The 18,838-nt window shown below is 41.6% G+C and overlaps 1 protein-coding gene across 1 annotated transcript in view; it reads right to left on the bottom strand.

Moving 5' to 3' along the window:
• CLIC4 (chloride intracellular channel 4) overlaps positions 1-17,558 on the bottom strand; it is a 48,908-nt gene extending 31,350 nt beyond the window's left edge. Inside the window, exon 1 of the mRNA XM_004678626.2 lies at positions 17,327-17,558. Within this exon, the coding sequence (XP_004678683.1) occupies positions 17,327-17,398 (72 nt within the window). The 5' untranslated portion in view covers positions 17,399-17,558. The remainder of the gene's footprint in view (positions 1-17,326) is intronic.
• Positions 17,559-18,838: the final 1,280 nt, after the last annotated feature.

Below are 18,838 nucleotides of genomic sequence, written 5' to 3'. Positions count from 1 at the left end.
GAAAGAAAGAAAGAAAGAAAGAAAGAAAGAAAGAAAGAAAGAAAGAAAAGAAAGAAAGATCTAAGTTATTCCAAGTTTTTAAAAGAGATAACTCTTTAGGTAAGATAAAGAATTCAAAGGAGAAATGAGAAATGTGAAACTCTTTGAAAAGTACAATGATAGAATGATATAGATATACACACAGCAAAGGAACTATAAAGACATACATCACCATATTACTAGAAAATTGCAGCCCTCTAAAGGACTGAGAACGGTAAGATGAATGATGATGACAATGACTAACGAAAAGAGTGCAGCCATGAAATATTAAAATAGGATATTTTATATTTCCAGAGGATCTCGGGCAAGAAATAATGAAGTATTTCTGTTCAATTTTAGGAAACACCAAAGCATAGTGGACCTTCTCAGACATGCAGTTGGAGTTTAGAATCAATTCTCCAGCAGTGCTTCCAATTGTTTAAGGATCAATCCAGAAGCATAGGACTAACTTAGACATTGTTATACCCTCGGCTTTCCATGCAGGCAGCTCTGTCCCAGAACTTGTAGAACTTAAGTAGACAGCAAAGGCTAATAAAAGTAGGTCAGATGGAAACTGTTAGAATAGTGATATGAGCAATTACGTATTATTGTTGCTTGCTTTCCCTCTCATGAGCATTAGTATATAATTGTTAAGTTCAAATGATGGGCAGTCGTTGATTTAGCTATATCTCCTCACTGCCAAAATTGTTCGCATTTCCACTGCCAACTTATTAGGGGACAAAAAGTCATGTGACTGGTTTTAATGACAAAAAAAAGCACAGGTGTATTTTTAGTATGTACTGCTTAGCATTAACAAGCAATTTTTAGTTTTCTCCATTAAAAATCTTGAACAAAAATAAAATAAAATAAAATAAAATAGGATATTTTAATATAAATGTTTGTACTCAATAAATTACATGTCTCAAGTTCAATAATTGGAAACTACTTTTAACTCTGGTATTTCACTCTGAAGTAATACAAATACAACACCAGAAACAGACTCAATACTTTAAATGTTTTTATGCTGAGTTTGTATACCAACTTGCAAAACTAAAAAAAAAAAACACTAATAGGTATTTGTTGAATTAATGAGTTCTGTCCTATATAACAAGGTTTGGTGGAGGTGAGAAATATATAAGATGAAAATAGTCCTTGATCCCTGATCTCCTGGAATACACATTCTAGCCTGGAACAATGACAGGACGAAAACTGACTCGAGAGCGGCAGAATATGCAAATATAAAAAAATACTCAGTTCGGGTAATAGGAAGGATAAACTCTGCAACAAGTCAGAAAATTCAGAAGATGGTTGAACAGATTTGGAGGAAATGTGGCTTTACGAACTAAAACCAGTGAAATTGAAAGTTAAGCTACACTTTTTACAAAATTAGTTGTATTCCAAAATGTTTTTAATGATCTGCCTTAAAGGTATACAATTCCTTAAGAAGATGGCATAGCACATTAATAAATTCCTTGAATAGTTTGGCATGCTTCAAGGGCTAAAAACACTTAAGAATAAGAATACAGGCCCTCCCTGGAGGCGCAGCAGGTTAGAGCACAGCACTAAGAAGCTAAAGCCACTTCAGCATGAGTTCGATCCCTGCCCCTGAGGTGATCCACATGGCGAGGCAGACCTCTCCTGACCCATCCGCTGCTCCCCTCAGCAGTGTACTTGTCAGTAGGCCTGTTCTGCTCCCCACTGTCTTTGGGGAATCCTCTCACCCCCTGCACCTCTGGCCTGTACGTACCCCAGTTCCGTATGCATAATAAACAAGTCTTAAAAAAAAAAAATAAGAATACTTTGGGAGAGAGAGGTAGGAGCTTTTAAAAGTTCCTATTTGAAAATGACTTATGCTTTGGCCAGAAACAGGAGATTTATTCCTTCATTCTGTTTTATAATTCTATAAACAACCAATCAGAAGAATTCTATTACACTAGCCACACTGAAATCTAACTTAATAGTTAATTACCAAGTAAATCAAGAAATCACTAAGTAAAACAGACGCTTCTTACATAGACAAGAGTCAAGCTTCACTGTAAAAATGTGTGAGAAAGACTTAAGGACAGGAGGTGTAACTACACCTACTCTTCTAAATCATATATAGTGGTAAAAACCATGTCGTCTCAATATAAATAAGTAAGACTTCAGAATGGCATCAACTTAAAAAAATTAGTGATAGGAAAGTAAGCTGGTGAAGACATTAAAATATTCACAACCATACCTCAAGAAGAGATACAAGCAACTATGCTTTAGAAGGCAGACAGACCACAGGACTACTTTCTATGGTTACTTTTTGAAAGAGTCAAAAGTAAAAAAAAAAAAAAAAAATCAAAACCAAAACCCTAGATCTAAAAACACTGGCTGATCTCATTAGCTCTGTTTAAAAAACTTTATAGATGTGACTTCACTCCTGGATTACACATCTATATTTAGTTTATACCTAATATGGATAAAGTCCCGAACTAACAGCCATTTCCTCTCTCCACAAAAAGAAACTTCCTTGCTTTTTTTCTATTAACAATGCAAAGATTAGTATAAGCTCCTCTGAAAAGGGAGGTTTAAATAAGTAAAAATATCAATGATTTAATATGTGATTTTTATTAAACCTGGACAAATCTGACTCTTGTAATTTGGAAAACAATCCTAAATGCAAATACATGATGTTAAGTCAAGTTCTTTAACAAGTTTATAAATAAGCCATTTTAAATATTTTACAAAATATTGATTAACCATGCCCCCAAAATGTAAGGAGGTGAGGTAATGGAAATTTTAGTTTCATTTCCAATTTAACTAAGAGAACTGAAACCAGCCTTATCTTAGAAACCACCTAGGCTCACTGGCCATTAAGAGTTTTAGAAAGTCTTAGAAGTCTTTTATTTTTATGAGTGACTGAAAACAGCCAATAGAAAAACTGATAGGTTCAAAAGTCAAGTTCCAAATAGAGAAAAAGAATATGAACAAATAAAAATAAACAAAAAAGGCTCTCGGTGATTAACAAAAGACAGGCTCTGGATTATAAAAAACTGTGGTACAAATCCAAGGCCTTCAACCACACCCGGGCACAGCCCTCCCTGCGCCTCACATGTGAAACACTTTTATCTTACCAAGGGCTCTTCTGCACGTTTAGATGAGGGCTAAATTAGCTAACGGATGCAAAGGGCTTAAACAACACTGCCTGGACCATACATAATGAACACTCAATGCAATGTGTTCTATTATTTTGACTTTAACAGAAAAAGAAAAAAAACTTACTGTTTATTTTTGTGTATGGATATGCACTATCTGACACAGAAAGAAAAAGTACTCTTAAACAATTTATAACACTATTATTAAATGAATGTCTTTACAGTCACTTTATGATCCTTGTATCATCTATCAACTATATTCATGCTGGGGCCCCCCTGATGCGCAGGGGTTAAAGACACAGTGCTATCAAGCTATAGCCACTCTAGCACAAGTTGGATCCTTGGCCAGCCAGGGGTTGACCCACATAGCACAGCAGACCTCTCCTGTCTCACATGCTGCTCTCTTCAGCAGTACATTTCAATAGATCTGCCTGTTCTGCTCCCCACTCTGAGGAATCCTCTTACTCCCTGCACCTCAAGTCTGTACCACAGTTCTTCCATGCAGGTATAAGTCTAAAAAAATAAAAATATAGTCATGCTAAGGTTTTATCACTATCCTGTGATAAGTAGATGAAACATTTTCCATGATAAAAATGGTGAAATTTTGAAAAATACCACCCTTAAGGCCTAGAAACAAATTGAAAAAGTAGGGTACTTCAATTCTATCTCCTCTTATTCCTTACAAATGACTAAGCATAAAACAGTTAAGTCCACACTACTTACTGTTTTGGACTTACTGTTAGGGAGGAGCAAAGCATGGCCAGGACAGTCATATACTGTCCCTTCAATCTTTTTTACTTTAAAGAAAAAAAGCAACTCTTCAAGGTGAGAAAAGAGGAGGAAGAAGCACAAGAAAAACAATCTTTACTAATTATGGACTAAGCTTTAGCTCTACCAGCCTAGAAAGAGCTGCTGAGGCAGATGGTTAAAAGATGACAGAGTCCAATGTGACTGCCCTTCAGTTACTCAGTAATGTCAACAGGATCACGGTTCACAGGAGTTAATTCAGGAATGAGTGTAAGTCTAACCTCAGACTTTTTGTGCTAACCCTGCTCTTCTGATAAAGAACGGAGAGTTCCCCATCTACTTGTAATGGAAGCCTGGCAGATGCTTCTTCTTAGCAACATCCTGCAGGGTGAAATCATATTATTAAATACATCACCTAACCATGGGCCAATGCAGTTTTAACTCACCATACCAAAAGGCCCATGAAATAATAATAAGCAAACTTTACTACACTTATGATGCTTCAGACACCAAGTACTTCTCTTACATTGACTCTCTTAAAACTTTACAAAGGCCCCTGAGGTAGATACTAATACCTCAGTGGAGAAACTATGGCAACCAGAAAAAAGCAGAACCAGATAAAAACACTAACACTGCACCAATAACACAGAGATCCCAGCTTTCAAATGACAGCTCAGGAGCCTACTTGAAACGGTAACTCTAGAATCTTCAAGTGTGAAATAGATCGTTTCAGTCTCTTACACAGGGGACACCCGTGCTACTTCAAGTTGAGAATCACCGCTGCTTCCAAATCTGGGATCTCCGACCTCAGTGTTACGAGAGATAGAAAGAACCATAACAAGCAGCAGGCAACAATGCGGCTGGCACATGGCCCCTGCTAGTGACCTGGCACAGTAAAGCACTCTCCCATCCATCTTTTTCACTTGGCAAGAGAAAAAAAAAAATTAAATCTATCCATTTCAACATACAATGAGTCATTTTGAGGCACTAAATCAAAACAGAGAATACAAACTGAGATTTTTTTTTAAAAGATTTATTTGTCCAGACAGAACTGGGGTACAGGCCAGAGGCGCAGGGGTGGTGAGAGGCTTCACCAGAGACAGAGTGGGGAGCAGAACAGGCAGATCGACGAAGTACACTGCTGAGGGGAGCAGCAGGCAGGTGAGGAGAGGTCTGCCAGCCATGTGGGTCACCTCTGGGGCAGGCGGGAATCGAACTCATGCGGAAGCGGCTTTAGATTCTCAGTGCTGTGCTTTAACCTGCTGCGCCACCAGGGAGGGCCCAAACTGAGATTTTTATCACGCAGCCTATTTCTTTGGTTCCTACTATAAAGTTTTCTGTGGATTTCCCCCAATCACGTGAACTTGTTTCTTATTTTCCTACCAGGCTTTTCTAAAATCAACTCTGTGCAAGGGAAAAAAAAGCTTCTGTATATTCCTTCAGATCAAATGAGTTAATACATGTATACATGTGACAGGAAGCACCCTATATTTATATTTTAATTAACTAAGAAATGCTCTTCTATGTCCTTCTTTCTTATATCTCATTCATTTGGGACATGCAACAGAAAAATAAGTCAGTGGAAATGTGTCTTTTCAAAACTTATACAAACCAGATCTTCCTAGCCTGAGCCAGTGAATTATGACTTGTAAAAAAATTTCCCCTCCAAGATGGCAGTGCATAGCAGTCCTTTCTCCGTGATAGCTCTTACAGCTCATATTTTTATGGACTCCCCTCCAGCTGCCCACCTGTCTCTTCCACATAGCTAGGTCTCTTACAGAATCAGCCCTGCACAATGCCTCTGCCCACTTACCGCCTAGTCACTCTCCCACCACTGCCACTATGGCTTCCCACCGAAGCTGTCACTGTTCAGATCAAACAGATCTCATCTTACTGGACACAACTGGTCACTTCCTCCTCCAAAACCTGTCCTAATCTTTGGTACCTCGCTCTGTTTTCCTCTTTTCACTGCTGCTTTGTTATAACTCCATTTTCTCCTCTTTTTTCAGCATCCCCTACTTTATTAGGCCCTACATGTTGGGGCTTTTTCAGAACTTGATCAGATATAGATCCTGGACATTTTCCTTATTCTTCTCAGTTACAGAATGATGTTACACACTTTTCTTTGTTGCTTTACAAATCTGCTTTTATGTACTGGCTTGTCTCTAAGTTTAAACCCTTGAGGGGCACAGTATCAGAGTGGTGTCCAATAGCGTTAGGAGGAAAGCTGCTTTGGAATCTGATGCAAACCAGACCCCCATCCATGGGCACACATTACCTTTCCTCATGACTCTGGTTTGATTCCATTTACCACCAGGACTCACGGCGTTGCTCTTTGTACACACAAGCACATCTCTTAACTAACAACAGAATTCAGTTTCACACCAAGCAAAAATCATCTTCAATTTTAGGAAGAGTTGTATGCTCCCTCTGCTTCCACAAACTCCCCTTGTAGCCACCAAAAACGATCTTAGACCCCAGCGTTCCAGTTGCGTTTTAGAAGTCCTGTTCTTAATTATTTCCCCCAAAGTTCAGTAACAGAAGCTTCACTCCTCTTATAAAGTTTAAATACCACATAAACACTTTACATATATCGAGTCTGCCTGCCTAGACTTTTCTGAGCATTGATTCTATCTGTATATTCCTAACTTTCTGAGACATCTGCACCTGCCATTGCAAACTCACCAAGTCCAAAAGTGAGCACTGTATGTTCCTCCTCTACCTCAAAACAGGCACCTGTCAACTAGTGATTCCAATTAGAATCCCAACCATCCTCACACCTTCTTCACTATCTTTCTGTTGATTCCATCTTCAAAATTTATCTCAAATCCATCCTCATTTCTGTTACCACCCTAACCCAAGACACCATCAATCTTTCTTGATTGCAATGGTCTCCAAATAATTTTTTTCCTTAATTTTGACTTCATAGTGGCAGTGGTGGGAGAGTGACTAGATGAGTAGCCAGAATACTCACCTGAAAACACAAACTAAACCATGATGCTCCCTTGCTTAAATGGCTTCGAGAACTGTCCTTTTCACTAAAAACAAAATTCACATAACATACCAGGACATTCATGATGTAGTCGATCTACTCCTCTCAACTTTTTATTCTCTATATTCCAATTTTATTCTCTATATTCTAATTTTTTTTAATATTTCCAGGCTTTCCATATGACAATCCCTGGGATGCTCTTCCCCTCATTCTCCTAATTACTATTCATCCTACATGTCATTTATCAGAGATGTTCCCAGCCATTCTTTCTTAAGACATCCAGTTCTTGTCCTTAATGTAATTATATACTGGCTTTAATTTAATTTTAATAATATAAATCTCTCCATGAGACAACAGATTCCATGAGGTCTTAACATATTCAAATTTAATATGTCAAAAGCTAAATTAAACCACTCCCCAACAAAACTAGCTCTTTCCATAGGCTTCCTCATCTAGGTTAATGGCAACTCCATCAATCCCTGGTGGCAGAGGTTAAAGTCTCAGCACTATCAAACTATCAAACTATCGCGAGCCACTGCAGCCTGAGTTTGATCCCTGGCCAGGGAGCTGACCCACATGGTGCAGCAGGCCTCTCCTGTCTCACCCACTGCTCCCCTCAGCAGTGTGCTTCATCAATCCGCCTGTTCTGCTCCCCACGCTGTCTCTGGTGGATCCTCTCACCCCCTGCATCTCTGCCCTACACTCCAGTTCTTGTATGTATAAAAAAATAAAAATAAGTCTTTTTTTAAAAAAAGGGAACAACAAAAAAAGGGAACAAAAATATCAGTCTCAAAATTGACTCTTTTGTGGTCACATTCCATTTGCAATCCATCAGGAAATTCTGCTATCTCCATCTCAGAAATAAATCCAAAATCAGACTTCTCACCTTAGTCCAAGTCACCATTACCTCTTGCTTGAATTCTAAGTAGACTCCTAATTAATTCTCTTCCTATACACTAGTCTCTGGCTAGCAGAAAGTTAAATTAAAAATAACACCCCCTGTCATTCTCTATACTCCCTACCCTACTTCAAATTCTCACAGCACTCATTACTAGCAGACATGCAGTTATTTATTTGCCTCCTTCAACAGAATATGAAAACCAAAACTTCATTAGTGTATCCAAATCCATAGAACCGTTTCTCGATATCTGTTAAATAGTCAAAGGAACACAAAACAACTATTACTCTAGGAGCAAAACTGGAAGTGGGACAAGGGGTGAGTAGAAACCAGAGACACTTCAAATGAAACAAAAGCAACACCAGAAGCATCTTCCACGATGGCAGAGAAGTACCAGGCACGTTGAGGGCTAATCTAGCTAGAGAAGGGGGATCTGGAAACCGGAGTTGGGATCATGGTCCGAGAGACTGAGCAACTGGAAAATGTTTGAGGCAGTCAAGATTTGAGGCAGGATGTATCAGTTTTATTTTAGTCAGATTAAACTTACAAAATATACAACTATTTAGTGAGGGACAAGTATCTTTGAACACCTAACAATACACCGTACTTCATAGATTTTGGGCTACCAACTACCTTTCATCTGCTAGAATTATGAACATTTCACTCATCTCTACATTAAACTATGAAGTTTAAGTCACCACATAAATCATATAAGGCCTTCAACTGGGTTTTTAAAAGCAGATGAGACAAAAAGTCACTGCATTGTATAGAACAAAGGTGGTGTCTAAGCACCTGATTAACATCAACCACACTCATTTACTCACTCCATGACGGCACATTAGATTAAATTGTGAGCTGCTTAAAGACAAGGAGCCTACGCTTAATTCTTTCTCTCTCCAGCACTTAGCACATGGAAAGTATTCAACTCATGTGCATTTCTACTATAATCCTTACACTGTATACAACCGGTCCCAGACAAAGACTATATCTTATATCCATAAAATGGGTATACCTTATCTACTTCATAAATGTTGAAGGGGAAAATACTAAAAGATAATTTGAATTTTCAGAACAGATATTTATCCTACAGAACAAAAAGGGGGGGCTCCTTTCAAATCTTTAATCAATATCTATAAGTAACTCTAGATGTTGGCAGATTTAAAACATAAAAGCTTGCTTTCTTCAGGCAATGATTAAACAGTAGATAAGCTCTTTTAGTGCTGTTAGATAAACCCAGATACAATCTGAGTTTCTTTGATAATACTGAAATACATTGTCTTTAAATCAACTCACTTTCAATTAAATTAGGATTTGTTTGCCACTCATCCATGAATTCTGCAGTCATGAACTTTAAAATATTATACAAACTCTCATCAATAATTTATGTGAGTTTATGGGGAAAAAGGTTAGGACATATTGTAGAATAGCAAAGGTAGTCATTTCTAGGAGTTGCGAGTGATTTTCATTTATGCTTTTCTGTTTTCTAAGCTGTCTTCAGCAAACATGTAGTTTTATAATTGGAAGAAAATATATTTTTAGAAGAGTATAATATATACAAATGAATATACTAGGAAATAGAAAGGTAACTGACATTACTTTTCAGATTTAGGGCCAATATTTAAATTAAAACAGACAAAGGATAGACACTACTTATAGTAATTCATTTTTTAAAAACAGCATACATAATATATGTAATCCAGAGTCCTGTTGAAAACTACAAAATGTACATAAAGTCTGTTACTGTGGCTAGTGACAATTTTTACATTATTTAATAAAGTATCAATAAGCTTTAAAATTTTTAAAACACAATTTTGAACTCTGTATCTAAACGATACAGTAACCTAAATTATCAACTTATATAAAACTGCACATTCTTCCTAAGTTTATGTCTTTGAAATTTTTTCAGTTTAATGTTGGGTATAGATCCAAAATGTCACTTCTTAAGCTTAGCCACTGTCTTTTTCTTCCAGTCTATGAATTCTGGTTTCTTGGTTACCACTCTTCCGTTGTCCCATGTTATAACAGCCTAATTTGAGTCTTTAGTTTTTAATGAACTTTCTCTCTAGTAACCTACCACCTGGTTTCTACCTTTGAAATAAATTATCTGGTTGTTAACATGTACAGAATTCATATCTTTAAAGGTTCTTAATTGCTGTTACTTTAATCTAATTGTTTGGCTTTGTATTCTCAGACATTTGTTCAGATTCTCTTTTTTTTTTTCTCCTCTCATACATGCAAATAGAAAGCAACACTGTGTGGTAGTAAAATTCAATACTTAAATTATTACAGATAATAGATATATTTATAACTATTACAAAAAGAACTAAAAACCTCTTCATCAGAATGAAGTATTTCACATGTAAAGTTGGAAGTAGTAATTTTTTATACAAGAGTCCCTCTATATTTCAGCTTCAAGGGGGAAAAAAAATCTATGAAACAAGATACATGCATGATGAACACTGAGGCCTGACCTTGGTTCTAATATGGTTATTCTTTCAAAGCATTAAAGTTAAAACTTGTAAGATACTCCTAAAAAATGTTAAGATGGCCCTCCCTGGTGGTGCAACAGGTTAGGACTCAGCACTGCAAGCTGGTGGCAGCCACTTCAGTGCAAGTTCGATCCCCAGCCCTGCGGGTGACCACATGGCGCGGCAGACCTCTCCTGACCCGCCCGCTGCTCCCCTTAGCAGTGTACTTTGTCGATCTGCCTGTTCTGCTCTCTACTCTGTCTCTGGTGAAGCCTCTCACAGCCCCTGTAGCTCTGGCCTGTACCCCAGTTCTGTATGAATAAATACATCTTTAAAAAAAAATGTTAAGATAAGTCTGGTTTATCTTTGGCACAACTTTTAAATATAGTACAATTTATCTACATTAAGTGGCTACTTTCATAAATTTAGATATATAGTCTCCTGGTTTTATATTTCAAAAAAAAAAGGAAAATAAACAGAAGCCAAGTAAGGCTAATTGATATTCTTCATACCAATACTTGGTACTGAATACTGAGGGAAAAAAGCCAAGTCTCAAAAAAAAAAAAGACAACAGGATTAAAAGTTTGAAGAGAATTCACAATGATGCCTGAATTAAATTCAGATTTCTGCTACACACACTTAGATGGTTTGTAATCATGACCCACAAGTTATTTTCCTTCAGAAACTCCCTTTCATTCTCTACAAGAGCCTCTAAAATGAGCAAAACCAGTTTAATTAACTCCCCTACTTGGCTGAAATCTTAATTCATGCCTTAATCACACTTTCCATCCTGCCTAACACATTTCCCTTTTATGGACTCACTAAATCCCAATCAGGAGACACTGAGACTCCACACGGCTAATGAGACAGGAAGTGGAAAGTCCTGCTCATCGACTTGTCACTGGCTCTTAGGCATCTCCATAAGCATCCTTCCAAACCAGGTAAACTTTTAGGGCATGCCTTACTCCTTGCTATCATTACTCAATCTGCTTGGCTTGTCATGTGTCCAGATTCCTTGACTCAGAGACCTCCTCTGTCCTTTCCCCAACCTGGTCCCTTTCAGTACCCACATCGCCTAGGCCTGTCATGAGCAGCACTGTTAAATCATCAGAACAGCCCAGACAACACCTGAAAAAAACACAGTTCCCATTAACTTCACATTTTATAGTCATATCTATCTCCTGATTTTTACCTTCTGGAAACCTCAAATGAACAACAAACCAACTATATCCAAGGTAACAGTGGCTTGATGTCAAGTTAGTTTTTGTTCAGTGATTAGAACAATGTTCAACATCCCATAATTTTTTTGCCCATTTATCTGTGTTTTCCTTTTTTTTTAAAGGAGGGCCTCAGGGATAAGTCTAAGAGCGATCACTGCTATGGCCTGAGTTTGATCCCCAGCCAGGGAGCTGACCCACTTGCTGTACAGCAGACCTCTCCTGACTTGCCCACTGCTCAATCTGCCTATTCTGCTCCCTACTCTGTCGCTGTCTCCAGTGAATCCTCACCTCTCCACCTCAGGCCTGCACCCCATTTCTTGTATGCGCCAAAAAAGCAATCTTAAAAAAAAATACAAGCGTAAGTTAGGTCATAAAAATCTGATCCTCAATTTTTACTGAACTTACCTCTTTGATACTGATTTTAAATCATTCCAGGTTGTTTCTCTCAAAAGTATCAATCGGTCTACTAGTTCCTATAAAAAGTTTACAAACTAACAATTCCATTCTTGGCTACTGCCATCTACTTTTTTGACGTTAAAGGTAAAGACTACTTCCATCTTTCCCTAAATCTCCTAGCCTATTTTATACTGCTGTTTTCCTTCCGATAGTTTATCAACATGCTTAGTAAGTTCTCAAATCTTCCACACTACCTAACTCAGTATTAGACTTATTTCATGCCAGTAAAACTTCTTATTATAAACATGGAAATTGACCTTAATGATCATCCTCTCTTGCTTAAATGAATAATACTTGATAATCAGAATTCTACCATTAGATTTTTTAATACAATGATTCCTAAGAAGCTCTAAAGAAAAAAAAAAAAAAGTCACATAGAGGGCTCTCCCTGGTGGCGAAATAGGTTAAAGTGCAACACTATGAAACTATCTGCACCACTGAGCACGAGTTCAATTCCCAGCCAGGCAGGTGACTCACATGGCAACCCTTTCCGGACCCGCCCGCTGCTCCCCTCAACAGTGTATTTCAGTCTGTCTGCCTGTCCTGCTCCCCACTCTCTCCTGGTGAGTTCTCTCACTCCCCACCCCTATGGGTGTACCCCAGTTCTTGTATGTATAAATAAATCTTTTTTAAAAATCACATAGAATTTTTCATATAAGCTCAAAGATTCAAATTCTTAATTCAGAATTGCTGAATCCTACTAATGAAACCCATACTTAAAGATACACTATCATAAACACTTAGCAAAAATCAGGTGTTCATTGTGTGCCAAGCACTATTCCTAACGCTTTACACAGGGTGATGTCCAGCTAGATCCCATTTCCCAGCACTCCTCGCAGTCTCTTGACGTCATAAAATGAAGTTCTCCCTAATGGAGTTTGAAAGGAAGTGACAAGTAGAACTTCTGAGCTAGCATAGTTAAAGAGATGTGCCTCCTCCATTCTCCACACCTCTGACCAGCTGCAAGCAGCTGTGACAACTCAGAAAGGAAATGTTCTGGGGGCTGGTGAAAAATGAGCTGGAAAGAGCCTTGGTAACCTAAATGATTCAAAGGAGTAAAGTTGTCCCAACATCTAGAACATCCTTTCTGGACTCCAAGGTAAGAATGAAGTGTCCATCTTGTTTGAACCATTGTTTGGGACAGATTATTACAGCAGTTCAGATGATCTTAATACAGAGATTGCTAGTTAATCCCCTATGGAGCCCTATAAATTTGTTATTAACCTGATATATGTCGAGACTGAGGCATTAAGAATGGAAGAAACATGCCTACTAACTACACTACTAAGATCCAGACTCAAGCCAAGAAGTCTGGCTCCACAATAGAAATCATGCCAAAATCCCCTACAGCTCTTCTGAGTTAAGCCACCCTGCACCAGATTAACTTTTACAACCACTGCCCCATCCCAGCAACTATGTGACTATTGTCAATAGTGACTGTCCATCCAGTTCAATATAGTAGACCGACAAGTTCCAGCTCAAAAACTCAAAGAGGGACTCTTTCTAAACCGTGAACAGAAATACCATCACATCATACCACAGCTATGAGTAGGAGAGAGGGAGCAGCAGTGTCAAAAGAAAAATCTGGCTTCTTTTCAACTTCTCTTATTTTGTGGTTCAACTATTAATACTTTTAACCCAATACAAAAATCTTGTTTCTCAAATTCTAATCACAGCTAATAGCAGATACATGGAAAGTCTATAAAAACTAAATAGGAAGGAGGGGAGGCAGGAAAGGGGAGAAGCTGGCAGATAAAAACCACAAGGAGTTTTAGAGGTTGGAGGCTAGGTAACGTTCAACAAAGGACAAAGGTTAGAGATTCAGATCTAACTAAGTAGTTCCCAGTTCCAAAGCATGGAAGACAAATACTGACAGCAAAATGCTCAGAAAGAAGGAAACAATCTCAGTTCCAGCATTTGGTACCCTCTTCGTCCCAGGCACTCAGAACAGAGACCTCCAAGGAACTTATTGTCTATCATAAGGGAGAGCTGCATCTAAATTTATGTACTTGCAAAGTAACACACAACTAGTATTATTTGCTTACTGTGCACTGGACACTCTCCTAAGCGTATTACATACTACATACATTAGCTAGTTTAGTCCCATGAGGTTGATCTATTAATATCTCAACTGTGAGTGAGGCACAGAAAGGTTTAAGTGATGTGTCTTGGGACACACAATTAGTAAGTGGACAAATTGGATTAGACACAGTCAGATTATAGGGCCCTCATGCCCTTGCAGAAGGGCTTAAACTTCACACTGCTGGTCAATGGTTCACAACCAGGGCTGGTATGTCACAAGATACACCTACCAAGGTCCGCAGAGCAGGATAAAGGGCAGAGCAGAATAAGGGAACACCTCTACTGCTCAGCATAACTAAGTCTGTAAGCCTCTTTACAACAGGGAGGGTGTCTTTATCCTGTGGGTATTGGGTAAACAGTCAAAAATAGAGTAGTGTGGTTACACAGGCAATTTAGAGTCACTGGGCTCATGAGGAGAAAGCTCCAAAAATAATACAAGAGAGGAAATGTAGCTGAGTTTAGTCACACTAGTTGGGAGGGTCCCAGCGCATTTCACTTAAATGTATAGCTACCTGAACAGGGAGGTTCAATATCCTTTCACTGGAGACTTTAAATGCAGACAGTTCTGTTACAAACTTAAACACTAACACACTGGACAAACCACAACTTCTGCCGCCTCACTTTCTAAATAACTATCTTCACAATGGTATTTTCTCTTTGTTCCCACAGGTTTTGAGAATCAATCAAGAATATTCTTTACCACAGTTTACCTGACCCTTTTCTATTTTCTTTGAAACAAGCATGCTGGGCCCTCCCTGGTGGCACAAGGAGTTACGATGCAGCACTGCAAGTGAGCCGCAGCCGCTACAGTGTGAGTTTGATCCCCAGCCCCGGAGGTGATCCACCTGGCGCAGCAGACCTCTCCTCAATGGCCCGTTGCTCCCCTCAGCAGTGTACTTCCTCAATCTGCCTGTTCTGCTCCCCACTCTGTCTCTGGTCAATCCTCTCACCACCCCACACCTCTGGCCTGTACCCCAGTTCTATATGTATAAATAAGATAAAAAAAAAAATATATATATATATATTTACAAGAAACAAGTATCCTGGTTTATATCAGCAGCAAGTTTTACCTATGCTGCATCACAGGGCAACAGAAAATATTTCACTTATTTCACAAACAAGGAAAACAGTACTCAGAGAGGGAAAACAACTTGCCCAGCCCGGGTAACCCAGTTGATGAGTACTGAGTTGTGGCTTGAACCCTGGTTGTCTGCCACCGAGCCCCATGAGTAGGGCTTACAACCAGTGAGTGGTAAGCTGGTCACAAACATTTTTTCATTTTAATGGTTTTGGGCCTCCCTGGAGGCACAAGGGGTTAAATCTCAGCACTATCAAGCTACCACCAGCCACAGCAGTTCAATCCGCTGCCAGGGAGCTGACCCACACGGCACAGCAGACCTGTCTTGTCTCCCACACTGCTCCCCTCAGCAGTGTTTCAGTCAATCCACCTGTTCTACACCCCACTGTCTCCTTGTGAGTCCTCTCTCTCACACACAACCATCTCTGGCCCACACTCAGCTTTTGTGTGTATAATAATGAAATAAAGCTTAGATAGATAGATAGATAGATAGATAGATAGATAGATAGATAGATAGATAGATAGATAGATAGATAGATAGATAGATATAATAGTTTCATAGATATTATTGCTAGAACTAGTTACTGATCCCAACACAAATATGGAAAACTGGAAGTGAGTTTGCAAGTGCCTTCAGGAGGAGAAACAATGCATAACATCCCTCTCCTAATTTAAATGATTAACAGAAGCAGGGCATTAAGTGGTGATCTCTTCTTAGTTAATATTTCATTTCTTTTTCTTGCCTGATTGTTTTGGCAAGGCCTTCCAGTATAGTGCTTAAAAGCACTCGCTACTGAAATAATTCTCCCCTGATTCTAAACTTAATGTTACCTCAAAAGTCTCACCATTAAATATTGTGGTTTTTATAGATTCTTAGTAGATAGGAATTCCTTCCTATCCCTCGCACAGTACTTTTTTGATCACTTATCTCTGACCCACCCTTATCCCTTCTCCATAATGCCTTTACTCCTTTCTCTTTAGGCTCCTTACATTCTCTACAAACCCAAGTATCCTTTAAACACTAAGTACTCGGCCACTGAAGATACCCTGGGGGTTCTGTACCTATTGCTGTTTCAGTCTCCTGAACCAAAATGTTTCTAAGGCTGCTAACAAAGAAAATCCCAAAACAAACATCGTTTCTATCACTTGCTTGTCATTTCTTCTGTCCGTGGATCAAATACACCCTTCAGGATCTTCCTTCTTTAAAATGAAAATTGGGGGAGAAAAAAGAAAAAAAAGTGTTGCAGATTCTTGTTAACTTTCCAATTCGGAACCCAGCCCAGAAAGAGCCTGTTTAAAAGAGTAACTAAGAGAATCTCAAGGATTTCAAGGCGGTTTTGAGGGGCGCATTTATTTGCCTTCAGATGTTCTTAACTAGTCTACTCTCCTTCGCTAAAAGGAGAAAGAGGAAGAGAAAATAAAAGAAGGAAAGGGGCAAGGGTAACGCTTGCCAGCAAACAAGGTAGCTCCAGGATCCAAAACCACGCAGCAGGAGGGGAAGTCAAACCTGCAGAACCCAAGCCAGTCAAGAATTCTTTCCCCCATCAGTTTTTCTTTCAAAACAAAAGGGCACACAGTCTTCCCCGAGGCAGCAACACCGAGGGGAGCGGCCAAAATGTTGCATCATACAAAACACTCCGCATTTGAGAAACCAGAAAACCAGATGGTGGTCAAAGACCTAAGACAGGAAAACCCAAGTTGGGAATCTCGGTCTTTTCCGGAGGCGCAGGAATGTCTGCTCTTTTTTTAAAAAAATTTGAAGACTGCACCGAAAATTAAAGTTAGTTTCGTGCCGGCGGGCAGCGAAATGTTCGCTCAGAAAGCGTCCAAGAAGTTCATCATCTCACGGCCGGCCGGGGCTGCGACTCCCCGGCTCGGGGTGAGCCTGGCGGGCAGAGGGGCAGGGTGGGGTCGGAGCGCGCGCGCGGGTGGCCCGGGTGACAGCACCCACCCCCGCCCGGTCCTGCGGGCGTCGGGGACCGCGGGGAGGCGACCCGGCGTCCAATGGCGTCCAGTGGGGTCCGCGCGGCGGCCGCCCCGAAAACTGGCTTTCCGGGGTCCCGGTCCAGCCTCGGCGGCGGGAAGGCGCGGGTGGGCCCGAGACAATGGGCCGGGGGCGCGCGAGCGGCGCTTCCCTCCGCCCCGGGTGCGGGCGCCGCGCGGGGGCGCTGCGGGGACGCCCGGCCCGCGGCCGGACGGCGCCGGGGGGCCGAGCGGGGCGGGACGGCGGGCGAGCGCTCACCTTGACGAAGAGCTCGATGATGGGCTCTTTGTCCTCCTCCTTCAGCCCGTTCAGCGGCATCGACAACGCCATGGCCGGCTCGGCTGGGCTCCTCAGACGGCGGCGACGGCGGTGGCTTCTGCTCCCGGGCTGCTCGGTGCCGGCTCCCACTGCGCTGCGCCTCGCTGGACAGTCCCGGCGTCGAGCTCGCCTCTGCCTCAGCCGCTCAGCACCGCCCCACGCCCCGCGCGCGACTCTGAAGAGGCCGCAGTCCTGGTCGCTTCAAGCCACAGGGCGGGGCCAGGAGGGGCGGGGCCAGGGGGCGGGGCCAGGCCGTAGTCTCGGGACTCTCCCGAGCGCCTGGAACAGCCGCGCTCGGGGTGTGGCCTGGAGGCGCTGGGCGTGGCCTGGGTGTGATGGGCGTGGCCCGGGGCGGTTGGGCGTGGCCTGAGGCAGGCTGGGCGGGCCGATCGCTCGGGGGTCTGTCCACAGCTAGGGAGACTCGCCTAAGGTTCGCGGGCGTGGCCTTGCAGGGTACGGGTGTCGGAGGCTTAGGGGGGAAGATAGCGGGACGCCCAGCCTCGCCTCCAGAGGGGCGGGAGAGATAGTCCCCCGGGGACTGGAGCCTGACACCGCCTCCCACCGCCGCGCGGGCGCGTCCTCGCAGCTGCCGCTGGCCCTGCGCCAGGTGACCTCACGCCTTCCGCAGGCCTGGGAAGACTAAAAGGTGCCTCCCGCCGTCCACCCCGCACGACTCATCACCCTTACCCGCCGCGGCCACCTCCCTGTGAGGCGAAGCTGACTTTCCCAGGACAGAGTCTCGGAAAGTTTTCATCTGCTTAGAGTACCTTTTTGCCCTGTCCTCTGACTCCTTTCCCCCTTTCCCTCGCTGACCACTTCACTCCCATCTTAGGAGCCAGCATTGAAACAAGTGTTATGAGAATCCGCTGTGTTCCAGGCTCTGGGCTAGAAAGGGGGCGGGGGGGGGGGCGATGACCGATACTCACAGGACCCTTCTCCCAGAGTCTAGTTTTGGGTTGCATCCCTGCCTTTGCCCCCCTGTGACTTCAGTGGGAGACGCCCAGCATCAGAATCAAATCGCCTGGATACACACCCAGGTTTATCCAATTTACATTTTCTTCCCTTTTAACAAACAGTAGAACGATGTTGACAGAGATGGTCCTCAAATTGGGGAAACCACACTGGGTTTTAACCCTGGGAGGTAGAAGCTGTGATTCTTTGAGCGGGGTACAAGGTAGACACCTGGTCCAGGTTTATTGCTATGTCGCCCCTTCTGTTACCAGTTACTTGTTTGTTCCCTCTTCTGACTCACTGCTACTCTTCCCAACTTCCCAGGTTGGGCAAATCCAGGAAGAGCCAGACTTAGGGATTTGCCTCCCTGTCCTAGTGCATCGCACATATCAGAAAGTTTGACCAAACTCGAAAATACAGTGAAACATGCAATTTCTTCCTCTCCCAGTCCATAATGAGTTGCTCAGATACTCCTGTAGGGACTCTGTTAAAGAAGTCATG

Source organism: Condylura cristata, unplaced genomic scaffold (assembly GCF_000260355.1).
Source record: "Condylura cristata isolate star-nosed mole 26May11 unplaced genomic scaffold, ConCri1.0 scaffold00008, whole genome shotgun sequence".
Classification (NCBI taxonomy): domain Eukaryota; kingdom Metazoa; phylum Chordata; class Mammalia; order Eulipotyphla; family Talpidae; genus Condylura; species Condylura cristata.
Note: the sequence above shows the minus strand (reverse complement) of the source record. Positions and strands in the feature narration are given on the sequence as shown.